Source organism: Pleurodeles waltl, chromosome 6 (assembly GCF_031143425.1).
Source record: "Pleurodeles waltl isolate 20211129_DDA chromosome 6, aPleWal1.hap1.20221129, whole genome shotgun sequence".
Taxonomy (NCBI): Eukaryota; Metazoa; Chordata; class Amphibia; order Caudata; family Salamandridae; genus Pleurodeles; species Pleurodeles waltl.
The window spans coordinates 118,571,590-118,599,417 of NC_090445.1; the positions used below are offsets into that span (position 1 = coordinate 118,571,590).

General features: G+C 43.8%; 1 protein-coding gene across 1 annotated transcript in view; it reads left to right on the forward strand.

Moving 5' to 3' along the window:
- Positions 1-27,828, forward strand: part of GPR179 (G protein-coupled receptor 179) — a 221,240-nt gene that overhangs the window by 76,577 nt on the left and 116,835 nt on the right. The window contains exon 2 of the mRNA XM_069237498.1: positions 9,103-9,211. Coding sequence (XP_069093599.1) covers positions 9,103-9,211 — 109 coding nt within the window. The remainder of the gene's footprint in view (positions 1-9,102; positions 9,212-27,828) is intronic.

The following is a 27,828-nucleotide window of genomic DNA, read 5'->3' on the forward strand; positions in this document are numbered from 1 at the left end:
GGACTGAGGTAGTGGGGTGGATTAGACTGGTGTAGAGTGGGGTGGATTGGGGTAGAGGGGTGGATTGGAATGGGGTAGAGTGGGGTGGAGTGGACTACAGTGAGGTGGACAGGAGTGGGTGGAAGGGATTGGAGTGGGGGATTGGGGTGGATTGGATTTGAGTGGGAAGGATTGGAGTGGGGAGGATTGGAGTGGAGTGGATTGGATATGAGTGGGATGGATTGAACTGGGGTATGGTGGATTGGAGTGAGATCGATCGGAGTGGGTTGGGTTAGACTAGATTGGGGTGGTATATTGGATTGAAGTGGGTGGGTTGGATTGGAGAGATTGGACTGGGATGGGTTGGACTGTGGTCGATTGGATTGGACTGGATAGAGGTGGACTGGCTTGGAGTGGGGTGGGGTGGGGTGGGTTGGACTGGAGTGGGTCGGTTGAACTGGAGTGATTGGACTGGGATGAGTTGGATTGAATTGGACTGGAGTGGGGTGGGGTGGATTGGACTGATTTGATTAGATTGGGTTAGAGTGGATTGGATTAGAGTGGGGTTGAATTGGGGAGGATTGGTTTGGGATGAGGTGGATTGGGTTGGAGTGGGGTGGATTGAACTGGAGTGGACTGGACTAGAGTGTGGTGGATTGGAGTGGATGGGGTGGATTGGATGGATTGGGTTTGAGTGGGGTGAACTGAACTGGGACAGGATGGATTGGATTGGGGTGGGGCGGATTGGATTTGAGTGTGTGGTTTGGATTGGGGTGAGGTGGATTGGATTGAGGTGGTTTGAAGTGGGGTGACAAAGTGGGGTGGAGTAGGGTAAACTGGAGTGGGGGGCTGGGGTAGATTGGATGGGGTGGGGTGGTGTGGGGTGGATTGAAGTGGGGTGGGGTGGCTTGGATTGGGATGGGGTGGTTTGGGGTGGATTGGAATGGGTCGATTGCATTGGGGTGGATTGGACTGTAGTGGGGTAAATTATTCGAAGTGGGGAGGACTGGAGCGGGGTGGATTTGATTGGGGTGGATTAGATTTGATAGGGTGGATTGGTATTGGAGTGGGGCAGAATGGATTGAGTGGGGTGGATTGTCTTGGATTGGAGTGGGGAGGAGTGGACTGGAGTGATTTGGATTGGATTCAGGTGGATTGGGGTGGATTTGGTGTGGGGTGGACTGGATTGGAGTAGGGTGAGGTGGATTAAAGTGGATTGGAGCGGAGTGGATTAAGATGGATTGGAGTGGGTGGATTGGGTGGAGTGGGGTAGATTGAATTGGGCTGGATTGGAGTGAGGTGGATTGGAGTGGGTGACTGTTTTGGATTGGTGTGTGGTGGATTGGATAGAGCGTGGTGAATTGGACTGGAGAAGGGTAGATTGGAATGGGTTGGTGTGGGATGAACTGGGGTGGATTGTATTGTATTGGCGTTTTTTGGAGTGGGGCAGATTGGATTGTAGTGCAGCAGATTGCATTGGGGGAATGGTGTGGGGTGGATTGGATTGGGAGGATTGGAGTGGGGTGCATTGGATTGGTGTGGATTGGTAAGGGGTGGATTGAAGTGGTGTGGGTGGGTTAGCGTGGGGTGGGAGGATTGGCATGGAGTGGGGTGGATTGGGTTGTGGTGGATTGGGCTGGAGTGGGGTGGATTGGAGTGAGGCAGACTGCATTGGGGAGAACTGGGGAGGATTGGAGTGGGGTGGATTGGCTTGGTGTGGATTGGAGTGGGTTGGGTGGTTTGGCACGGGGTGGTGTGGACTGGGCTGTGGTGGATTGGACTAGAGTGGGGTGGACTGAATTGGAGTGGGGTGTATTGGAGTGGAGTGAGGTGGATTGTATTAGAATGAGGTGGACTGGATTGGAGTAGGGTGAATTGGATCATAGTGGGGTAGATTGTAGTGGATTGGAGTGTGGTGGATTGGGGTCGATTGTATTGGATTGACTGGGGTGGATTGAACTGTATTGTGATGGGGTGGAGTGGGTCGGATTGGAAAATAGTGAATAGGAATGGGGCGGGTTGAATTAGAGTGGATGGATTAGAGTGAGGTGGATTCGATATGAGTGGGGTGGATTGGAGTGGATTGGGGTAGACTCAATTGGTGTGGGGTGGGTTGGTTTGGAGTGGGCTGAATTGTGGTGGATTTGATTGGAGTGGATTGGGGTAGAACTGGGTAAATTGGATTGTAGTGTGGTAGATTGGATTTGGCTGGGTGGGAATGGGGTGGATTGGAGTGGGTGACTGTTTTAGATTGGTGTAGGAAAGATTGGGTTGAATGGGGTGGATTGGACTGAAGTAGGGAGGATTGAATTGAGAAGGGGTGAATTGGGGTGGGTCAGATTGAACTGAGATGGATTCGACCGGATTGGGGTCGTGGATTGTAATGAAGAGGGTGGGTTAGATTTGAGTGAATGGACAGGGATGTGGTGGATTGGATGGGACTGGAGAGGAGTGGATTGGACTGGATCGGGTGGGTTGGATTGGAGTGATTGGATTGGGATAGGTTGGATTATAGTGGATTGGATTGGACTGGAGTGGGGTGGATTGGACTGGAGTGGGGTGAATTGGACTGGAGTGGGGTGGATTGGACTGGAGTGGGGTGGATTGGACTGGAGTGGGGTGGACTGGACTGGTGTGGGGTGGATTTGATTAGATTGGATTGGATAGAAGTGGAATAGATTAGAGTGGGTTGGATTAGGGAGGATTGGATTTGAGTGGGGTGGATTGGAGTGGAGTGGATTGGATTGCAGTGGGGTGGATTGAATTGGAGTAGATTGGAGTGGACTGGAGTGGAGCGGATTGGATTGGGGTGGATTGGATTGGAGTGGGGTGGATTGAATTGGCGTAGATTTGAGTGGACTGGAGAGGAGCAGATTGGATTGGGGTGGATTGGATTGGAGTGTGTGAATTGGATTGGGGTGGGGTGAATTGGATTGGGGTGGTTTGGAGTGGGGTGGGGTGAGTTGGAGTGGGGTGTAGTAGGGTGAATTGGAGTGGGGGATTGGGGTGGACTGGATTGGGGTGGGGTGGGGTCGGGTCGGGTGGATTGTAGTGGGGTAGGGTACATTGATTGATTGGGATGGGGTGGATTGCATTGGGGTGGACTAGACTGGAGTGGGGTTGATTATTTGGAGTGGGGAGGACTGGAGTGGGATGGATTTGATTAGAGTGGATTGGATTTGACAGGGTGGAATGGTATTGGAGTGGGGCAGAATGGATTGAGTGGGGTGGATTGTGGTGGATTGGATTGGAGTGGGGTGGATTGGACTGGAGAGAGTTGGATTGGATTCAGGTGGATTGGGGTGAAGTGGGTGTATTGGATTGGAGTAGGGTGGATTGGAGTGGGGTGAATTGGATTGGTGTGGGGTGGATTGCACTGAGTAGGGTGGGGTGGATGAAAGTGGATTGGTGCAGAGTGGATTAAGATGGATTAGAGTGAGGTGGATTGGGTAGATTGAATTGGGCTAGATTGGAGTGGGTTGCTGTTTTGGTTTGGTGTGGGGTGGATTGGACTGGAGTAGGATGGAGTGGATTAAGATGCAGTGAATTGGTTTGATCAGATTGGATTGAGGTGGATTGGAATGGGGCTAATTGGACTGTAGTGGGGCAGACTGAATTGTGGAGGACTGGTGTGGGGTGGCTTGGATTAGGGTGGACTGGGAGGATTGGAGTGCGATGGATTGGAGTATGCGGATTGGATTAGGGTGAGTCGTTTTGATTGAATTGGAGAGGGGTGTGGTTGGTTGAATTGGCTTGGGGTAAATTGTGGGATAGATTGGAGTGGGGTGGATTGATGGGTCTAGGGTGGATTGGATTGAGAAGGGTGGATTGGATTGGATTGGATTGGAGTGAGGTAGATTGGTGTGAGGTGGATTGGAGTGGGGTGGATTGAAGTGGGGCAGATTGGAGTTGGGTGGATTGAAGTGGGGTGGATTGGAGTGTGGTGGATTGGGGTGCACTTCACAATTATGTGTTAAAGCATAATTTTGGAAATTAAACAGAAAGAAACAATGTTGCTTTGCTATATTTAGAAAAAGATAATTGTCAACTTTTGAGAACAGGTCCCACAAGCAAAACAAAACATGAGTGCAAGGACAGGTTCCATGTTTGAAAAGTGTTAGACAAGGATGTGTCCTGGCTCCCACTTTGTTTTCCCTGTTTATTAACGGGGTTACCAAATATTTTGCAACACATCCCACGGATGCTCCCCAGATAGCGGGAATGAAAGTACCATTGCTCATGTTCGCGGATGATACCTTGTTATTATCAAAGACTAGGCAAGGGCTCCAACAGGCCCTACTCAGATTTGAGTTATTTTGTGACGAGCATGAGCTAGAAGTAAATGTTTCTAAAACAAAATTTATGGTACTAAGAGGTCGAACACAAACTGTGGCAAGGGTCAAAATGTGTGGTGCTATTCTTGAGCAAACTAATGAATTTACATATCTGGGTGTGCATTTTAGTGACAATTTTAGTTGGAAACCCCAGATTGATATCCAAGCACTTAAACATGCTCAACTAGGCGGAGCCCTTCTTAAGGAATATAAAAGATAATTTACCCGCCCGATGTCCCCACTTATGGAAATCTATGGGTCAAAAATTCTTCCCTCAGTCTTGTATGGGGCAGAGCTTTGGGGTTATAGCAATCTGGACCGACTGATGCTGGCCCAAAACAGATTTACAAGAGGGGCGGTTGGTCTTCCGAGGTCATCCCCACGTATTCCGCTCCTTTATGACCTTGGGCTCCAACCGGTGGAAGACCAAGCCAGATTTCGGCCCTTGGCCTTCTGGCGGAGGTTGTGGTCTACCCCAGAGCTGTTATTATATGCGAAAGCATGTCTCGAGGTAAGGGACACCCTAGGATCTGATAAGATTGGCTGGTTTAAGGGTGTTAGAACCACTCTTTGTGCCATGGGTCTAGGTGCCCTTTGGCACAACCCTGACTCAGCTACCTTTCCTTCAAAAAAAGTGCTGAAACAACTATATTGGGAATGGGTGGTAGGCACAAGACACTCATCCCTTATAGGTAGTTCCCTTACAACAACATTTTTACACGTGAAAGATGCCTCTGCAATTGAAAAGTACTGGGATGTTATAACAAAACCCATGGACCGTAAATTATATCACCAAGTTAGAGTGGGCTCATTACCATTAAGGTGTTTAACCTCCACCTGGGGTACTGGTGGCCCAGATAAATGCCCATTGTGTACTGAAATGCGGGAAAATGTGAGCCATTTGTTTTTTGTTTGTCCATTATATGCTGCCCCAAGGAAGAAGTGGTTGGTACCCCTATGCAAAAGTCTGGGCACACAATCGGCCGAGACTGCTTGTAGGATCCTTAAAACTGATCCTTCACCTACTATAGCAATAGGGGTGGCCAAATTCCTGGGGTGGGCATGGATAATTCGTTTTGAATCACTAAAACAGCTACATGTTTTAGATAAGTAAATTATCCTGAATTTTAGAACTGAGCCTTTTTAAAGTAATGTACTCCTTTTTATTATTATGTTAAAATATTTAACAAATGATGCATTAGATAGATTTAATACGTTCTTAGTAGCTTTCATGAAATATTGTATTTATTGTTATAATCATTAGCACTGACAATTTTATAAGTATTATGACGTGTAGCATGTCTTTTATGATGAAATATCGAATAAAGACTTCTTTGACTTGACTTGACTTGCAAAGTGAGAAAAGAAGACTTGGCAAAATAAAAGAAAGTTAACTATAGGAAATAAATATAACTTTGTAATTTTGTATGTCTTGCATGGCACGTTTTTACCAGTCATACACCTTCATGTTTGCAGGGTACTAGAACTTCAAAACAACAAAATAGTACCTGTATCATGTTTGGAGCAGCGGACGGGCACTGATTAAGTTAAATCACTCAGTGCTTGGTCTCTGTTCTACAAAAACAAACAGAAATGACGCTAGGCCTGCAGTGACCAATTACAAGGCTGTAAAGAAGATTGCCAGGCAAGCCAACAAATGGTAAACCACAGGCTGGCTCCAAACCCTATTTTTGTTAACAACAGTATCTCATGAGCGAGATGGATGCGCTAGAGCATGCTATCACAGATTCGACCCTAAAAATATCCATGAATATCTAATAACCACTGGATTAACCACTAACTTTCAGGTCTGGAGTATCCTGCTACCCAACCATAAAGTGCTTCAGTACCTCTTCAGGGGTAGTGAGCACTATTTAAATGTGATTACAATACAATTACAATACACCCTAACCAAACTATGCCATTAACCCCTTCCATACGGAGGACGGCCAGGAGCCATCCTCCGCTGCGATGCTCGTGTGTAGAGGAAGGCCCAAAACCATCCTCTGCACACGAGCAGGAAATCCCTCGGCACGAGGGCGATCCCCAAGCAGGGATCTACCCACTAGACACCAGGTATGGGGAGCGACCCTTGGGCAAGGGCTTTTGCTACCCCATTCAGTTTTTGGGACAATTCAGTCTTTCCGCCCCGGGGGGCACATAGTGGCGTAAGCTCCTGAGAGCGCACTAGGTGCCAGGGACTTTAAAAAAATAATGTATAGGGGTGGGGGGCTGCCCAAAATGCCCACCTGCCCCCAAACATATAAACAGTCTTTTTGCCCCGCCGGGGGCAGATGGGGGCACCATCCCACAATCTGCCCCCCCCCCCCACGGGAGGCAGAAAGCCCATTAGGCACTAGGAATTACTTTTTTTCCAAACTTTGGGGTGAGGGCTGCCCAAAATGGGCATGCCAATGCCCCTACCCGTTCCCAAATATGTAAACAGTCTTTCTGCCATCCCCGCTCCCGGGGGGGGGGGAGGGGCAGATGGAGGCAATAACCTCCAATCTGCCCCCGGGGAGTAGAAAGCCCACTAGGCACCACAGATTTGTTTTTTTTGTCAAACCTTAGGGTAGGGAAACTGCCCAAAATGGGCTTACCAATGCCCCACCCACTGCAAATATGTAAACAGTCTTTCTGCCCCCAAGTGGCAAATGGGGGCACTAGCCCCAATCTGTCATCCCAGGTGGGGGAGAAAGCCCACTAGCCACCAGGGCTGACTTTTTTTTTTCAAACTTTGGGGTGGGGGACTGTCCAGCGTGAGCTTACTAATGGTCCCCTCCCATCCCAAATATGTAAACAGCCTTTCTGCCCCCCCCAAGGGGGGCAGATGGGGCAATAGCCCTGGATCGGTCTCCCCCGGGGAAGGGGAGGCAGAAAGGTAGGCACCAGCAGTTTTTGTTTTTTTTTTACTTTGGGGTGGGATACTGCCCAAAATGGCCAGCCAATCCCCACACCTGCCTCAAACATGTAAACAATCTTTCCGTCACCCCCGGGGGGGGCGATGGAGATTAGTACCCTTGAGCTGCCCCAATGGGGCAGAAAGCCCACTAGACAGGGAAGATTTCTTTTTTTTAATATTGAGGGGTAGGGGTATGGCCAAGCCCCCGCACAAATAAATGGGGGTCAAAGTCTTTCTGCCCCCATGGGGGGCAGCTAGGGTAATTACCCCTGATTCGCCCCATGGGGAGCAGATAGCCCACTGGATGCCAGGGAATTAAAAAAAAAGTGGTGGGGACTCTTTTGCATTAGCACACTCACACCCACAAGAATGCACACAACATACACTTAAAGTGTTTTTTACTTAACTCAGCTACCAGGGAGGTTCATATTCCAGCTAACTGTGCTCAATTTTTAATACATTAATAGTGATTAATATATTATTCTCTATTAGTGTAATAAAAATCTGATTGAAAACAAGGAAGTGGAGCCCTAAGCAACGTCCATAAGGACGAGATGCCCCTGTGTTCGTGGCACTGATTTCGCCTCCTCTGAGGCCAGGGGTCGCAGAGGCAGTGGCAGGGGTTGCAATGGGCAGCTGGTGGTCGCAGCTGTGACCACTAGCGACCCCTAAATGACGTCCATTTTGCAGACGTGGAGTACGGTTTACAAGTGGACTTGGCGTAGGTATTTCTAGGGTGGCCAGGGTGGTGCACCGCTTTTCAATAGAGGTGCTGAGTTTCTCTTTTATGTAAGCTTCTTTCTGTTACCCGCCTTAAATATGATGCAGTGAGGCTTGATTGCATGTGGGCTGGGAGGAGGAACCAATGGAGATACTTTGTTAGGTATTGATGTGACCCGTCACACTTGTACGATAGCCACAATCAGTGAACTCACTTCAGGGCCCTTTAACATTATTCAATTAAATAAAACTTTTTGCAGGGTTGTAGTGGCAGAGTAAAGTGATTGTGTCCTTACTCCTAAAGTGGTCTGCCACGTAGAAGAGGGCCTTCGTTCTACTCAGCTGGTGATCAGGTGGATGGTGGACTGTGTAATGGCACTGTCTAGGTGTGATAGTATAAGGGAGCAAAAGCTGATCTCTGGTAGGCATGTCTTGCTATTCCTGCAGAGATTTAGATCCTCTCCCCAGGGTAATTTGACAACATAATTTTTAATTGGAGGTTGTAATCCACTTGGTAGATCAATGGTTTGCAAAGAGTATGAGGAAATAAGAGTAAACCTCTAGACCACTGGTAGAAGGGATAAGCTCTGCTTTAGTAGCATTCTGCATCTGATAGGGTAAGGACATTCACGCCGTCGGTAGATGAGGTTTTGGAATAGAGTTGCGTATCAACGGATTGTTAGTATATGGGAAATCTGCAGCATCAGAAAAAAACAGCTGAGGCCGATTGACAATGGCATTTATGAGTTTTGTGAAGTAGTACTCCAGTAGTACCACTTCACGTACTCACAGCTCCCTTCATGAATGGGCCCCATAGATACATGGCTGAAATGGTAGGAAGTTAAGGTGGATGAAAAGTTTTACAGTTCTTTGGTTTGGATGACATTTAAGATGGTTGAACAGTATTGTGCTGCAGGTCAGCATCACATAATAATGTCTTGCATGAACAATGCTCTATTGAGTTTGGAACATACATGCAGGCCAATTCACCGACGCTTTTGGGAGTACATGAATGGGTACCACAGGAGTACCAATTCTGTGCTCGCAAATGAACCTGTGAATCGGCCCAATGGTGATGACTACCTTCTTGTCTGTAGATCCCAGCATGAAGCACATCTGCAGTCCCATTTCTAACCTCCCAGTTAACACTGTCTCCTTCTCTTTCAGGGGTGTGGTCAGGCTGGATGTGAAGCTGCAATCCCTGGACATCAATCAGTGCTCCAGCAGCCCTGGGTGGTTCACGGGCACACATCAGTGTGACCTGAACAGCACAGAGGTAAGACACCCTGCAATCCATGTTATGAAGAGTCAAAAAGTCAAAGAGAACCTACTGTAGTAAAAAGGAAGCATTCCTGGCGGCTGCACCGACTTTAGGGCTGTGTGATCTGTGCTGCTGCACCGAGCGCGGAGGGATCCCATTCACCCTCTAAGTGAAATAGGCGCCATTGTCAGTCTTTCACTTCAACAGCCTCTTCCGTCGTGGAAATAAAAGGTAAAGGATAGACAGTGGTGCTCACGCTAGACTGAGGCCCATATTTATACTTTTTTTGCGCCGCATTTGCGCCGCTTTTTGACGCAAAAATGGCACAAACTTACAAAATACAATTGTATTTTGCAAGTTTGCGTCGTTTTTGCGTCAAAATATGACGCAAATGCGGTGCTAAAAAAATATAAATATGGGCCTCGTGCTTCAGAAAACGGCCCTAGTAAGCTGCTCATTCGCCCTTCCTGTGCCTGCTGGGACGGGCCACCAACTCCGGCCATCGCTCAAGTTTGAAGACGGGTGCCTTTTCCTACCAAGGGTTCTCCCTCCGTCCTTGATGTATGTTTTATTAGCGAAATCGTCTACTAAAATTTAGGCGTGGTTGTGCATGCTGGTGTTGGGGGCCTGGGGATGACCCCTTCGAGGGTCGGGGCCGCCGCTCCCGTTGACCTGGTGCAGCACACTTGAGGTCCCCGTTTAAAAATATATATTTGTTGATATTGTTTCTAATGCTGAGAGGAGGCTGAACAGTCCCACCTGACACCGACGAGGCCCACTGGATGGTTATGGCAACACTCTGAGTGAAACACATTGATTTAGATACTTGTATGATTTATTGTCTTTGTACACTATATGTGTGATGTAAGGAGCTCTGACACTCTACACATGAATGAGTAGTGCCTAAAAAAAAAAAATGTGAGAGAAGGGCTATGGAGAGATGAGGGCACTGCTGAAGCGTGGTAGTGAGGGAATGTGTAGCGGAGGAGGTCACTGGGAGCACCAACAAAGATCGTCTGACAGCCTTCCGCACCCCTATAGTCAGCAACGCAAGGTTTATAACAACTGCAGAACATAGGCTTGTAAACTTTGATCATGGAAGAATTACTTCAAAATTGTGGTAAATGTACTCGTTGAAGCAATCTACTTTTACTGCGTGTGATCTGTCCCTTCTCAAATATATCCTGGAAACACTAAAAAAACCTGTGAGGATCGATATGAAGGAAGCTAACACGGATCTCTGACCAGTCCACTGACTGTTCCCACTGCTGAGACCTACTGAGATCTGCTCAGATGAACTATCACCAGGGGAGGCATACTGAACCTTGACGAGGCCAGATGTGGCAAGCTGAGCCCCACTAAAGCACCCGAGTCAGTAGAGATCTGCTAAGTACTATGGAAGCTTGCTTAAGCAGGTTCAGACGTGCTAAGGCCACTAGAAGGCAGTGGAGGTCTGCTGAATCCTCATGACCCTGCAGTGAAAGGTTGAGACCTGCTGAGGCAACTGAAGGACAATGGCGGACTTCAGAGCCCACTAGAGGCCTGCAGTGGCAAGTTGAAATCTGCTTAGGCCATCGGATGGCCGTTGAGGCCTGCTGACTCCTGAGGTCTGCTAGGGCCTGCTGTGGCAGGTTGAGGCTTGCTAAGGCCATCTGACGGCAGTGGAGACCGGCTAAAGCATGGTAAGACCAAATTATGTTAGCAGTGACCTGCTATGGCAACATCCGGCCTCTGGAAGACTGTGGAAGCAAACTAAGACTTGATGAGGACTACAAAGGACACATGAGACATGTGGATGGCAAATGAGCCCTACTGATTGTCCCCCAAGAACAAAACATACATTATTTCGAGGGTATTTTTTATGTCTCTTTTGACTGCATATAATTTACTGACTTAACCTTCATATTTCTTTTTTAAGTCTTACAAAGACGCACGTTTACAAAACAAAGCTTACCGTTATGATAAGTGATCCTCCAACTAAAGCGATGTTGGAAAGACAAGGAGTGATTTTGTTCATTTTCCCCTACAGAGTTTGCTTTGCAAATGTCCCCATCTTGCAGAAGGAGCTCCACAAAACCTACAAAAACCATTAGAGGCTGTGGAACTCCGGATGTCACAGTGTAGCCTGCATACCAGGTGGTATCCACCCATAGAGATACTCTGGAGCACTTTCGGAAAAAGTCACGCTTCCAATTACACTCCCATGTTGCTTCTGGAGAATTTCTTTTCTAGACACTTTCAATGCTGTTTTAGGTGCTCCTTAAGACTGCTCAATTACACGAGTGCCAATGGGATCCTTTGACAGATGCGTCACAGAACCAAGAGCATCATTTTAGGTAAAGAAAAATCTGATGGATTGCAACGTGCAAAGAAGGGCTTTTCAAATATGCTAAATGCCAGATATACAATAGCCCTGGCATAAACATATGTACGTCTCAAGGAAGCCACTCTAGAGAGAGAAGACAGACTCGCCAGCAAGATAAATGACAAACAAGAGCAGATATGTATGTCAATAGCATATCACAGTAATAGGAAATTTCCTCAGTACGTTTTGTAATATTGTACTGTAGTATTTCTATAGTGCTTTCCTAGCACATGATGGTGTTCAATAATGCTATTTAGTTGGTCTAGTGAGTAGCTACCTTATTCATGGTCAAAGAAGGGTGTTGGTTGAGGTATCACTTATTTAGTAACGTACTATGGTGTTTACATGGAACTAATTACTGGAGATGAAAAAATCAGATATCACAAGATGGATCGTTTATGTTACAGAGCATTAGCCAAAGTCTCCTCATGTAAGATAGCAATCGGAGTGACATATATAAAACAGAGGAATTACTTGCAGGAGATAGCCCCAGCAGCAGCCAGCCTCAAAGTCCAGATACTAGCTGCTGTAAAAAGTTACTAAACTTCAATTACATTGACCGAAACAAAGTATGATGTAAAATGTAAGGCAGATGAGGATTAAAAAGAATCATACGGGGTAGGGTCCTTTTTAAAGGGAGCCATAACTTGGCCGAATAGTGTAAATCCCTTTTGATCTTATTTATAGGTTTTATCTACTGAATTTCAAAGGGGAAATTATTTTGGATGTATTTTAAGCTTTGTGAATATGTGACTTTTAATTTGTTTTGATTATTATATGATATGTATTTATTTGTCTTATGGTTGGATCTACCAAACCAAATAAAGAAATTACTTACTAGAATCATACCCATCTTGACCTAAGTAAAGTTGTTTCCAACCACAACAACACTAGACAAGACTGGGTCCACGAAACAGACAGATGTCATATGCACCAGCTCTCGGCAGGGATGTCACGGAACCGGATAATAATGTCCTCACTGATCCTCACAATCCCAGTACTGCAGTGGGATAAAGTGATCCACAAGGGGCAAGGTGAATGGGAAAAGAGAGAAACATGAAACACTGTTAGGAGCCTCCCAGGTCTTGTATTGTCCTCGCCTCAGTTTACACGGAAGTAAATGCCCTCTATAAAATGAGCAGACAGTATATCGTTCGTATTCAGGTATATACATTTTTACTTACATGGCGCAGCAAAGTATTAACAAACCATTCCAATAATGCTACCACTCATTCTGAGCCTCTAGTCTCAGCATTTCTCCCTCTCATTCTTTTGGATCTGAAATCATTCTCTGCACTCTCGTCTAACATCGATTACCACGTGTTAGTATTTTTGTGGGAATCGGTCAACATAACTGTATATGAATTCAATTTCATAGAAAATGTGTACTCACCCCATCAGTCATATGATCGTTCCTTGATTTAAAATATATAACAGCGCCTTAAACACACCAACTCTTCGCCTAGTATAGTCATTCTTCAAAATTAACTGACTTAATCTCTTTTGTTAATGGCTTGAGTCAAAGTCCTTATCCGAAGTATTATAAAGTTTGTTATTGCAAACCTACCACTCAAATGCCTGGTTGAAATGCTTCTGAAATGATTACGTCACACTTAGCACTGTAATGTGGCATTAAGTATGGACGTTAAACTTTGCATATCTCCATCTCATGCAATTATATAGGAACACGAAAAACATTAGTCACAACATAGCGTTGGAAGTCCTTTCCATCGATGTCCATCGTAGTCCTCGGAGTTATGTGTGAAAATCGCTGATTCCAAATAAAGAGAGAACAAACGTGCCGGAACCAGATCGGGAAGTGCAATAGTCTAACCACGCGCCAACTAAATATCCATCTCGCGAGAATACGCGCTCCAGTTTCCTTGCATCCTTCATCACTTTTCGGAGCTGCTTCATTTTCCCTGTTGTTCCGTGACAAGATCACCTCATGTGTCTCAAAGTTAAGGTAATACCCGCAGACCGTATACCAACTAAATCATTTGTTAATGTAACTTCACAGATCCATTTCAGACTATTACTTACAGTGACATTACCATAAAAAAATGAATCTATCTGTGACAAAATCACGAAAGGAAACTGGACGAAAAGATAGGTAAAACCTCATACATTGTGCACCAAACACTCCGTAGGCAACAAGAAAGGGCTGTAGACCAAATAAGGATAAACTGCAGCCTACAAAAAAAACACATCTTTTTTTACTGCATGGCCTTACCTTTAATGTTTGGTGTTAGGGCACTGTTAGTAGACTGAAGTTAGGTTGAGAGTGCTGACATTTTCGAGGCCCATAATCCTACAGGAAGCATAGGGAGGGGTGTAAGCACGTTGACCACACCCATCTCTGGCTGGTGTTCCAGCCGATTGGCTGGTGGAAGGCATAAGCCCAAATCTATGGAAGGTGTGTGCATGCCATCTAGGAAGGTTAGTGTGTCAAGCGTCAATTCCAACTATCATCCCTCTTGGGATGTGACACAGTGCATAACAGAAGGAAAACTGTGGTGTAATGATGTTGCTTTTCCAGCAGGTACTAACTCACCTGTTAGAGTTATCTCAAGTAACTGCAAAAGAAATAGTGAAAAAGCGTTTTGGGACCCCCTCCTTTTTCTTGGACCCTGCTTGATGGATGACAACAAAACTTTTCACATAGCAGCTCACATGAGCGGCAAATTTTCCCAAAAAAATTCGCGACGTTTCGTCAACCAGCACCAAACACATAGGCAACTAAAAAAAATGCTTTTTCTATAGAAAGTAGGTCCTGACTGTAACTACCTAGTGGTGAATGCTACTAGGTAATATATATATATATTACATATATATATATATATACACATATATATATATATATATATATATATATATATATATATATATATATATATATATATATATACATATATATATATAACCTACTGGCAATAGCCAGAAGGTAGTTATAGTTAGGACCTACTTACCTTAGGAAAACCTTTTCTTTTGTTTTGTCTATAACTTTGGCGCTGTTTGACTAATGTTCATGCAGTTTTCAAAACTAGTACACCAGTCAGTTTAGCTGCTGTCTGGAGAGTTTCAGGGTGATTCATCAAACAGAGGCAGAGAAAGGGGGGGGGCCCAAAACACATTTTTCCCATGCAATTTCCATTAGGGATTTTGAATATAACTACAGCCCGCACCACTCAGAATAACACCAAATTTGGCAGCAAGGTAGATCTTGGTCCAGAAAGAGCCCTTTTTGTTTATTTGGTGTACATCCATTTAGTACTTTTCGAGTTACTACAGAAAAATATTTATGTAGAACTAGGGACACGGATCCTCTGCAGATTTTACAGATCTCAGGGTGAGATTTGATTGACTGCCAGCACTTCAACCAGGAAGTGCTGGCAGCCCTCTTAGGACTTGGAATGAGCCGAGTCCCAAGATAAAACATAAAAAAAGAAAAGGGGGCAGGTTAGAAATACCCTGACCCCTTAGGCCTGGCGGTGGGCTCCCAGAGGGACCCTGCATGGGGCCAAAATATTTTTTTTAAATTTTAATCCTTGAATCCACATTAAAAAAAAAAGAAAAACAAGTGAGGGGTGCAGTGATTGTTTACTGTAAGCCCTCTGGGTGGTCCAGGGTGTATTTATTAATATAATTGGGGAAGGGGGCATGCGTTGCCCCCCCTCCTGGGACGATTTCAGCCTCAATTACCCCATCCCCCAGGCCCAGCCAATATGCAAAACGGGAAGGGGGGGCCACAAGGCCCCCTCCCTGGGCCACATTTGGCCCCAGAGATCCCAACCCCAGGGCCCGGCCATGCAGTCCAAAGAGTGGGGGGGTCACGCAGTCTCCATCTCAGAGCCATTAAAGGCCCTGTGGGACTTATCCCAAAGGGCCAGGCTCCTGCAATGTCCCAGGGTGCCTGCCCCCAGGACCTTGCAGTTTCCCTGCCCTCGCTAGTGTGCAGAGAAACCTGTGTTTGATCTCGCTTGGTGGGAGCAATTGTAAAGCTCCAGCCAAGTGAGAGCAACCACTAATTCTGCTCCCTGAGGGCAGGAGCATCAAAAATGCTCCACTGGCTGGGAGCAAACGTTTCATCTGTTTCCCTGCCTGCACTGAAGCGGGAAGGGAAACAGATGAAAAAATGGCTCCCACCTGCATTTTTTGCTGCTCATCGCATACTGGAGCAATGCCGGCTCCTGCTGGGAACAAAGGGGCATTAGGGCTCCACCCGTAGCCCACAGCATACAGACACTTGGGCCCATATTTATACTTTTTTAGCGTCACATTTGCATAATTTTTTGATGCAAAAGCGGCACAAACGTACAAAATACAATTGTATTTTGTAAGTTTGCGCTGCTTTTGCGTCAAAAAGCGGCGCAAATACAACACTAAAAAAGTATAAATATGGGCCATGGTGCCCTGGGTGGGGTCAGGGCATCCAATGTTGAGTGGCCGGGCCCCAGGGATCGGGTCCTTGAGGTGGAAATCAGCCCAGGTAGGGGGCGGTGTGCCCCTCTACCCCCCCATATTTAATTGGCTATGTCCTGGGGATGGGGTCTCCGGGGCCAATATTAGCCCAGGGAGGGGGGTTGCGTGTCCCTTCCCCATTTACAAAGGTAAGGGATCTCGGAGGGTGGGTACCCCGGTGCCATTTAGAATATGGCTGGGCCCCAAGGTATTGGGGTTTCCTGGGCTGAAATCAGCCCAGGAAGGGGGGTGTAATTAAATATCACTTAACATTAAAAAAAAAACTGGACATTCCCAGCAAATGTTACAGGGACATTATAGTTAGGAAACAGAATTTAAAAAACCTGAAAAACAAAGGTTCAAGGGATGTTATAGTTAGGTTCAGATTTTACACGTACAAAAACATAGAAATTCAGCAGTTATAGTTTTCTGATCTGAAGAAACTATAGCTCATGCCATAGAGTAACTTTAGGCCACAAGTTATAGTTTCTTAATATAAGTATAATTATAACTGCTGCATTTCTATGGATTTGTGCATGTAAAATCTGAACCGAACTATAACGTCCCTGTAACCTTTGTTTTTTTAGTGAAAATATTTGTAAAACAAAATTTGAAGATTTACATAGTGTGGTAAAATGTAGTAACAAAATATTGTTTCAGATAACATGTGTTCAGTGTTTGAGGTATGAACGGTTGTGGGAAATGATTGTTCTCCAAGTTATTCTTATCATGGAAAGAAGAGGAATGCTTCAACTCTTCCTTGCTTCTTGGAGTCATCTGGAGAACCAAATAAAAATGAAAAAGCTGGTATAGAGCTTTCAGTGAATATCCTACTGCCATTGAGGGAGACAAATATACTGCTAAGTGTAAGTTTAGAATGTTATTTCATTGTTTGGGCAGTGAGGAACAGAACATTTGTGATCCCTTGCCCAGGTATGTTTTAGAACTTCAGACCATTGTCTTGGATATCTACGAGGAGGCTGTGATTACAACAAAGTAGAGTAATGAAGAAGTTCCTCATTCATTACAAACAAACACATGAGTCGACTGAGCAATATGTAGCAGGCCTTACGTATACATGCTGCTAACAACAAGTTTGAAAACATCATCAACCGAATGATTATACACCAAGTGGTCTGTCATTGTTTTACAAAGAAAGTGCAAGAGCTTCTCTTGATTTGCACTAATCCTACACTTGCACAGACTATTGCAATTGCTAAGGGGGTGGATCCATCTATCCTGTAGTCAAGTCCTAAATCAAAATGAACCTGAGAGTATCCAGTTTTCACATTTTGTGACTATGTAATCTGGAAATAGGAAACATAAATCAAACAGAAAAGTGTGGCTAGCAAGATGAAGGAAATGGGTTCCAGATGTTGCTAGAGTCATCAGGAATTATGGGTAAAAAATTGTCATGCTTGGGACAAAAGTTGTAATGCTTGCGGTGTCAAGGGGCATTTTGCAAGGAAATGTAGGAAAACAAATGGGCAATATGTTTACATTGTTAACAATGCTGGGGATGTGGACGAGATAATGGGTAAGTTAATGGTGAAGTGCAGGAATGATGACAAATCTATTTGTAGGTTGACCACAGAAAACAGAAGTGCCAAATGTATGCTAGACTCAGGTTCGCCTATCACATTCATTGACAGAGCAGTGTTCCTCAATGAATGGTCAGATATCAGGCTTAAAGAATGTGATACAGGGTCTGCTGCATACTCAAAAAATCAAATTGTTCTTGATAGGTACTTCTGGGCAAGGATCAGATCTGAGGATAGGAGCAGCAAAAATGGCAAAATGTATGTGGCTGAGGACCGAGACAATATCACTGGTAGACACTATATTAAAGCATTAGACATGACATTTGATTCTTATTCTGAACCTCACTTACTCTTGTGGACATGGATGATACTACAAATGGTATTCTGGATTGGCAGAAAGATGTGTTCTATTATGAGTTGGGTACAATGAAGCATTTCATCATGTCAAGCACAACACAGCTAGACAGGACGTGGGAGCTATCTTAAAAAACTTTGTGCTCATGGAGTGTGGCTTTCACCCAGATATGTGAACCGATAAAAGAGTGGTGAAGTAAGAATTTGTGTTGATCTCTGCACTTTAAACAAGAACATTTGGGTTGAACATTTGGCAAGAAGATTGTCACCTGCTACCTAAAATTAATGATTTATTATCCACCAGGCTTGGTACGCATGTGTTCAGCCCTTTAGATTTGAAAAGTCTGCACCACCAGACTGAATTGGAGAGGACAGTTCAAGGGATCTGGCTTATTACACCAGAAGGAGCATTCTTTTTGGATTAGCCTTTGTGACACACGTCATTGAACAACTCATGCATGAGTTGTTTGGAAGTGAAAAGGTGTTACAGCCTTCCAGGATAATATCCTTATGATTGATGGTGATGACAGGGAACACAACAAGGCTATGGCGAGAGTCTTAGCGATTTCAAATGAAAGAAGTTTAACTTTGAGGGAGGACAAATGTGTCTTTAAGAAAATACAAGTAGAATATCTAGGCCATGTGATCTCAGATGATGGAATTTATCCTAAACCTGTCATTGAAAGGGCAATTGAATAAGCCCCTTTTCCCTGTATTAAGAAATAGCTCATGTCCTTCAAGGTATGCACGCATATTATGTTAAAGTTTATCTGGAATTTCACTAATTAAACTGAGCCCTTGCAACAGTTAATAGAAAAATTGTATTTCAATGGGATGAGACACGTCAGAAGAGTTTTTGAGGAAATTATAAGTTACACAGCTAAGGCCAGAGGACTCCAGTGTTTCATCCCAGCTTGGAGTGTGTCATAATGGTTAAAAAAATAAATAGAAGTATTTAGAGTACTTATGCGTTTATGTCACATACACTCAAACCTCCTGACTGTAACTATTCTGTAATAGTAAGGGAGACTCTTGCATGTTCATCTCCCGGAGAGGAGTTCGAACAGTTCATTTTGAGTAGTTGTTTCATACATCAAACTGACCACAAATCTTAGATCTATATTCATCTGGGAAGAAAGAGATCAAGTGTTCATCCAGATTGAGTAGGTTAGCTCTACGGATGATAGATTCCAGTTTTCGTTGTCTTATATACCAGGTCAGAGGAATGTGTTTGCCTGATTGGTTATCTTGATTATACTTGCCAGAAAATGATAACGTAGAAGAGGATGATTGGCATGACCACTGTAGCTGAAGAGGATATATAGGAAAGCTCAGATTTTATTTTTCATGAAAATAAATAACTCAATGAACTGTCTGAGTACAGGGTTCTTAGTGAGCTTGTTTGTTATGTAAAGCATAGCTGGCCAAAGAAAAAAATGCCTGAGTATACCTCTGTAGCCTTTTTGGAAAAGCAAAAATTAGATTTATGAGGAGGGGGGACTGCTGTGTAGAAAGTTCAATCTTATCCCACCTCAACACCCGAGGTAAGGCATGGTTTAGTGAATCAGGTGCACTCAAGTCATCTAGGACAAGAAGGCTCAGGCAAATTTTCTGGTGGCCAGCCCTGGACACTAATTTTGATTTGTTGGCCAATCTTGCAATGTTTTTAATAAAGTTGTTAAGACTCTGAGCACTCACGAGGCACCTTGGAGCGTGCTGTCAACCATGGAGCTTCTTGGCATAGATTGGGTATGTATTTCATGGGACCCTTCAACAGATTTGACAGAGAGTTCAATTACATTATTTGTATTACGGTTTATTATTCTAAATGGTTTCAACAGAGTTTTGTGGAAGAACCTACTACTCAGGTAGTTATTTACTTTCTTAAGGATATCCTCACTAGAAACAAAATTACACCTATCCTTGTGACAGACAATGAAGTGTAATTTTGTTAATCTAGTATGAGGATGGTTGTAAATATTAAGCACCATACAGCCTTCCTCTGTGGTCCCAGACCAATGGTCAAACAGTTTACAGTGGGCCCTGTCTAACCGTTATAATGTTTATGACACATGCCAAACAATAACCTGGGCACGCAGAACTATGTCTCACACTGTGATGCATGCACCTTTTTTCTTTTCCTTAATGTGTGCAAAAGTGCCTTCTTCCACTTTATGTTCTGTTTGAATGTATATATGGTATGAGCATAGGGAAGGTCTTGCCTGCAGGAATGATCAGAGGAGAATGTTTAAGAAGCAAATTGTTCAAAATCAGTTATATACAAGAGTTATGTGAAACACTATGTCCCGAGTTGTGTGAAATGTGACTTTGTCCATATCAAATCACCTCACCACATGCTAACAGGAGGATCCGAGTTCAGAGCCCTTCTCTATGTGACTGGGTTGGATAAGAACTCAGTCTGTACGCATGATGACAAATGGTAGAACTGAAATAGGATCTGCAGGGTGCGTTGTGCCTCCCTGGACAAGGAGGTGGAAGTACTTGGTGATACATATTTTGGGAATTTTGGAGAAGAGGCTGTTCTGATCAACCCTCAGTGTGTTGGAGATGATGAGAATAATACCTGTGCAAAAGAAGTGAAAGAGTCTAACACGAGTTTTGGTTCTGTAAGTGGTACCCTTCCATTTCGACCTTCTGATGGCCTTTGGCCTCGCACAAGAACTGCATGTGTTGGTGCCTAGGCACACATGCGGTGGCAGAAGCATTGAGGTTCCCAAAAGGTTACAAGATAATGTGTTAGCTTAAAACATTATTTACATTGTGTCATTTGGTTTATCTTCAATCGTCTTGTTTTAATGTTTGTTATCTCAAACATTTATTATGCTCTAGTGCCTATTTTTTTAAAATTTTGTTATTTATTAAGAGGTGTGATGTGTAGTGATGTTACAGACATGCAACGCGCTACACAATCTAAGGTGATAGCGCACAGCCAAGAATGTGTATATAAGATCTGTCTGTAGCTGTTGAGACAGTTGGAGTCTGACCTGGTTGCCACTCCGTCGTGTTGAATACACACTCTTTTACCTTCCTTACGGGCTACTCTTCATTGTTTCGGTAAGTGAAGCCTAAGTCAAACTACTCCCAGATAAATATTTGGGTTTAAACTGTTGGAAGCTGGGAGTGCTCTGCTTAAGAACCTTGCTATAACTAACCTGCAATGCAACTTTTATTGTTCTTTGGAGAAAGACTGAAATTTGTGCCCCATTCTTCCTTTCAAGTACTTTTATTTTCACAACTCTGGAGAGGTAGCATGAAACTTCAGCTCTAACATCCCGCTCAGGTCACCAGTGGAAGGAACGTTCTATCTGCATGTGCATCCAGATAGACACATTGTAGCATCATGTATTTGAGATTGCTACCTCTTCCAGCCTGGAAGTAGGGGTGAGCAACATTGTTATTTTTTGTTTTGTTTTCAATTAACAATGCACAGAGGGTGAACTTCAGGCAATGCCACTAGGACAATGGAAGGACAATGTAATGCTTTTAATGGTAGTTGCATTATTTTAGTTACACTTCCCTGCCTCTTACAGTTCTTGAAAACATGTTCACTGCCAGGCTTGCCTGCTGGAGTGCCATGAGGACCCTCCAAAGGGCACTGAGCACAGGCATCTGTGCTGGGTAAGTTGCATCAAAAGCACTAACAGAGGTCCGGCCAGTTATCATTAAGGTAAATGCATTGCGTAGGCTCTCGCAATAGTCCTAGAAGCAGCAGTGTTCAGACTTGGGCTGGGATTTTGCCCCAGCAAAAAAACTTAATTCCGCTCTGCACATGGAAAATAATCTATTTATTTTACCTGTTCTGAAATTCATACAGGAAGAGCAAACTGTGCAAAACTGTGTTTTTTGTGTTGAGAGAAAGTGGGCTGCTTAACATATTGCTGGCACAGGAAGGAGGTTGTCACTAGAATGTGACCAAACATTTAATCAAGACTGAATCATGGAGGGGGACATGGCGGGTTGCGTAGTGGCGTAACCCGCTAGACGCACTCTTACCGCGCTTGGGGGCGTGGCACGTGTAAGCAGCAGGGATCGGCTGGATGTGCCGCCCGACTCCACGTTTGGCTTCTCGGAGCCCTCGAGACTCGGAAACCCGGCAAATCCAGGCTCCGGGCGAGGCACTCGGCGGGAGGCTCCGGCATTGGGGCCAAGCCGCGCTGGAGCTCCGCCGGGCAAGAAAGGGCTCAGCGAGGATTCCCCTTCGGGGGAATCCGGGCAGAGCCAGTATCGGCAAGGCTCCCAGGAAGGAGTCCCGGGAGCCAGACAGTGCAGCTACACACCGGTTTTCACCCTCGACAAAAGGAAAGACAAGTAAGGTGGCGGGGGCGGTGGAGGCCAGGAGTATTACAAAATTCAGTATTAATAAAGCCCCTGGGAAAGTGTTCCGGGATAGTGCGGTAGCACGCTCTTTTTCACTTTTAAATACAGGAGGGATAAGTAAAATGGCGGAGGCTTTGGGGGTTAGAGACAGTGCAAAAAAAAGTTTGTCCCCACCCTTGCCTTCTGTTAACATTTTGCAGGGGAGGAGGCGGAGTTTGGAAGAGGAGAAAAGAGATAAGGAGGTTATTGATAGACAGGATAAGATCCAAGGCAAAACTTCTGATCTATCGAATTGCTTATTTAAAGTCAAGAAAAGAGGAAGTGAGGGGAAACTAGGGAAGAAATATAACAATAAACCTGCGCCCTCGTTAAGAGCTTATTTTAAGACTAAGCCAGAAGACATTGCGCTGATACCTGGTCAAGGGAAAATGGATACTTATATGATTAAGGATACTAGAAACGATACAGACTCCGGTGAGGGAGGTATGAATGATCCTCCCCCTTCGACTAATATTTCGGCTCACCAAGTGGATAAACAAGTTGGTTCGGATCTTATATTGAGGCAAGATGGTGACTTACAGGACGTAGGAGTTGTGGCAGAAATACCCATCAGCCCCCCCCCTTCTCAAACCCCGGTCCCTGATCCAAGATTTAGTCAGTCTATGGAGGAGATGATTCTTGCTATTTCGGAGGACATAAAAAAAGTCTTTGCTAGCTCGGAAAGTAATCAAGTAGAGATTAGAGAAGCTTGTGAGGTACTGGAAAGAAAATTCGATAATTTAACGGAGAGAATCCAGTCATTAGAAGCGACGGTAGGAGGGATGAAGGAAGAGCTAAACAACCAGAAGGAGGAGATTCGAAATTTAAGTGAAAAGGAACAAGGCTTGCAAGTAAAAATTGAACAGTTGGAGAATTATTCGCGTAGAAACAACATAAAACTGTTAAAAGTCCCGGAAGGAGCAGAAGGAGCAAATTTGAAGTCATATGTGGTTTCTCTTATTAAATCTGTATGTGAATTGGAAGAGAGTCGAGAAGAGATTGAAAGAGATATCCAGAGGGTTCATCGTGACCCTTTTACGAAGCGACCAAACAGCACTAGGCCAAGGAAAATCTTGGTTAATTTCCTAACTTATCATTTAAAGGAGAAAATCTTGAGCAGTGCATTGAAACAGAAATCATTAAAATTCGAGAATGTAATATTTGAGATTAGGTCCGACTTGTCTAAGATTACAATGGATAGGCAGTGGGAGTTGGGGAAAAGGTTAGATGAATTAAAAAAATTACGGATTACGGCACAGTTGAAGTTCCCAGCTTTTTTGCGAGTAATGTATAATAATAAAATGTATAATATAAGAGAGACAGTCAGGGCGGACGAGCTGTTAGAACTTATAAGTAAGGAACAGACCGATCACGTAAAATGAATTTTTATTTTTGAAAGCTCCCAGGCAGGCGGGCGGGGTGCTCTAAAATAAGGCCCAAGTTAGCTGATATAGTGGGGGGGTCCCCTATGGGAGGGTGTTGGGAGGGGGGATTATTAATTAGGAGGGTTTTGATTTTTACTTTTGGTTTTTTTGATTTTGAGTTTTGTGTGGAAATAGTTCCTCATTCACCGAGGCAGAGGGAAGGCGGGTCACTTTGGAATGGCTAGATTAAATAAAGGTCAGGGGTTGGAGGAATCTACGATTAAATTACTCTCCTGGAATATTAACGGTCTAAGGACGAAAGCAAGACGTAATAAAATCTTACAATATTTAAAAGATTCTCCGGCGCAGATTTTTATCTTACAGGAAACTCATTTGGTTGCAGAAGAATGTAAGGAGTTATTTAAGGCTCAAAAGTGGGTACAAATGTGCTTCTGCACTACCAACAATTTTCACACAAGGGGAGTAGCTATTGTGGTTAAACAGGGAGTACAACCTAGATTGGAGATTTTAGAAACAAGGGCAGATCACGCTGGTCGTTGGGTCATAATAAGAATACGTAATGGTGAGGCAAGGTTGGTTTTGGTTGGATTCTACGGCCCGAATTGCGATGATATTGAACCTCTTAAAAGAGTTTTTTCTCAGTTAATCGATTTTTCAGATGCAGTTATTATGACAGGGGATTTTAATGTGGTGCTTGACAATGGATTAGATAGAACAGATACTTGTCGATCTTCAGGCACGCCAAAAACACAATATTATTTAAGGAAGATGATGAAGGAGTATGGCCTGTGTGATATATGGCGGAAGAGGGAAGGGGAGGCTAAGGTCTTTTCATTCTTTAATAAGAAGTATAGTCATGCTTCACGTATTGATTATTTTTTAGTGGATGATAGGTTGTTGGAAAATGTTGACAGGATTGAATATTTACCCCCGCATTTATCAGATCATGCTGCAGTAAAGCTGCATTTGACGCTCCCACAGAGAATAGTTTTTAAGAGGTGGACATTGGAGCGCGCACTATTATTGGAAGAGGATGTTTTGGTACATCTGCGTAGAGAGACTGGAATTTTTTTCAAGATTAACACAGGTTCAGCATCGTTATCAACGGTTTGGGACTCCTTTAAGGCAGTAATACGAGGGGAACTTAGGAGTATTGCATGTCACAAACATAAAATAGTCAGAGATGAAATAAATATGTTAGAGCAAGAAATGTCAGTGAAATGTAAGAAACTGGTTGGTAAAGGAGAAGGAGCCCAGGAGGAAATAGGAAGAACAGAAATGACTGAGTTAAGAACACGAATAGCAAACATTTTACAGACACGTATGGTTAGGAAATGGGAGGCTAGCAAGTTAAAACATTTTGAATATGGGGAAAACTCAGGAAAATTACTTGCCTGGAAAGCTAAAACAGATCAAGTTAGGACTTATATTAAGGAAATAGTGATTGAAGATACGGGTGTTAAATTATCTCATGCAGAAGACATTGAACGAGGGTTTCAAGATTTTTTTACATTTTTATATACGGAACAGGCAGAGGTGCGAGAGGGAATGGTGGAGAACTGGTTAGCTCAGGATATATTACCAGAAATTTCGCAACAGAATCAGGAATTTCTTAATGGTCCTATTACAGTGGAAGAAGTGCGAGCAGCCTTAGCTAAGGGTAAGGAAGGGAAAGCCCCGGGTCCGGATGGTATTCCGGTGGAGTTGTATAAAGCATTAGGTGAGGTAATTGTTCCGTTCTTGACTGAGTTATTTGGTAGGATTTTTTTTAACGATATAAGTATGCCAGTTACGTGGAATGAAGCAATTATTACATTAATACCGAAACCCGGGAAAAACCCATCTTATTGCTCTTCCTATAGACCTATTTCATTATTGAACAGCGATTATAAGCTGTTTACGAAAATAGTGGCGGATAGGTTAAATAAGGTAGTAGACAGCTTAATTCATCCTGATCAGAAGGGCTTCTCGAAGGGGAGGTATTTGCATGAGTTAACATATGAATTAATAGGGGCCATAGATATGGCAGTAGAATCGGAATCCCCTTTGGGGATTATAACGGTCGATGCTGCAAAAGCCTTTGACCAGGTAAACTGGGTCTATTTAAAAACTCTGCCAAAAAAAGCTAAACTGGGAAATAATTTCTGTGGGGTATTGAACCAGATATATAGGGCTCCTATAGCTAGAATATTAGTGAATGGGAACCTGACAGGGACGATAGCTATAGCTAGAGGCACCAGACAGGGATGCCCGCTGTCCCCTGCACTATTTAACTTATACATCGAACCATTCGCGAGGAAAATTCGGTGGAATACGATGATTACTCCTTTTAGCTGTCAGGGCTGGGAAAGAAAGCTCGCTTTGTATGCTGATGACCTTCTGTTATATACAGATGATTTAGGTACTGCATCTTCCGAGATTTTTAAACTGGCCGAAGAGTTTGGGAGGGTGTCTGGTTATCAAGTGAATGTTGAAAAAACAGAGATTATGGCTTGGAATATGGAATATAAGTCTGCTTTTCGTAAAAAGGAAATTAGATATTTGGGAATTTTGGTACCTCAAGATATTAATCAGTTAGCGGAGAGGAACCAGGAAAAATTGTTGGCAGAATGTAAAAGTTTATTGCAAGGTTGGATGCATCTTCCCCTGACGATAATAGGTCGAGTAAACTTGGTAAAAATGGCCATTCTTCCAAAATGGAACTTTCTGTTTTCTACTTCTCCATTCCCAATGCAGAAAATTCATATAGAAAAAATGCAGCGCCTTATAAGCAATTTTATTTGGAGATCTAAGGGTGTTAGAATCTCTCAGAAGAAGTTGCGCCGGCGTAAGGTTCAGGGAGGTTTGGCATTACCTGAGTTGCAATATTATGCATGGGCCTTTCTTTTGAAAATTTTTAGACTTTTGTCTCTTGCGTCAGATTCCACAGCAACGGGTCTAATGTTTAAGATAATGGCCTCTAGAATTAACGGTGCTTCAACCAATTTTGTGTTTAAATTTGGGGACCCTAAGTTTTTCAAAAAGATAAGGTTGAAAATTATGCGAGGGCTGGCAGAAAGTTGGTATCATATTAGGCAATCTGTGAAATTTACTTACTATAACATTGACGCACCTATCTGGGACTCCCCGGGAACCCCGGAATGTTTTCAAGATGTTTTGGCATTACCGATAAGAGAAGCAGGATTAGAATATTGGGGAGAGTTGTTTTCGGAAGGGACTTTTCTCTCGTGGGAGGAATTACAGTTAAAGATGGGTGGTGCTTTGTCCAAATGGAAATTTTTACAAATAAGAAAATGGGCTCAGGGGATAAAGGAAGGTGTTGGTATGTCTAATCCATTGAGTGAGATCACCCCGAGCCCACTAGGAGGCCCTCACAGAGTGTGTACTTGGTATTGGGGGATCCTGGAAGGGGTAGATGGTGAGTTTGTATTACCTACCGATTTGTGGAGGAATTTTTTTTCAGAAGACGTAGCTAAAAGGGGGTGGGAAGAGTCATTAAAAATGCTTTTTGATATTGTGAAACCAGCCACTCTCAGGAAAAATCATTATTTCACATTACATAGAGTGTATATTTACCCCGAGAAACTATCAAAAATGAAAGGAGGGCAAGAGGTGGAATGTCCAAAATGTGGTTTATTACAAGCAACTGATGTTCACATGTTTTGGGAATGCCCTGATATTCGATTCTTCTGGGAAAGAGTATGCAAAACAATTTCATGTATACTAAATTGGGGAATTGAACCCTCTTTTCAGTTAAAAATATTTGGCCAAGTTCAAGACCAGCAGGGGTGGTTAGGTCGGGACATTATTGCAGATAAAAAGTTTGTATTTTATGCAATACTGTTGGGGAGGCGAGAAATTTGTAGAAAATGGATTTTAAAGACCCCCCCAGATCATTCAGAATGGCTTAGGGATGTTTTTTCTATAGCAGAATTGGATCAAAAGATGGGGGGAAAGGAAAGGATGCGAGGGAATTTTTGGGTAGCATTAATGAATTGGAAATCAGGAGATTTATGTATAGATGTCTGTGTGTTTAATGTTGGAGTAGAATTGCATTTGTATTTGTGATATCCGTCCAATGATTATACACCCTGCTCCGAAATCCTCACAGAATTGGAACAGTCTGAGGATTGTTTGAGAGTAATAAAC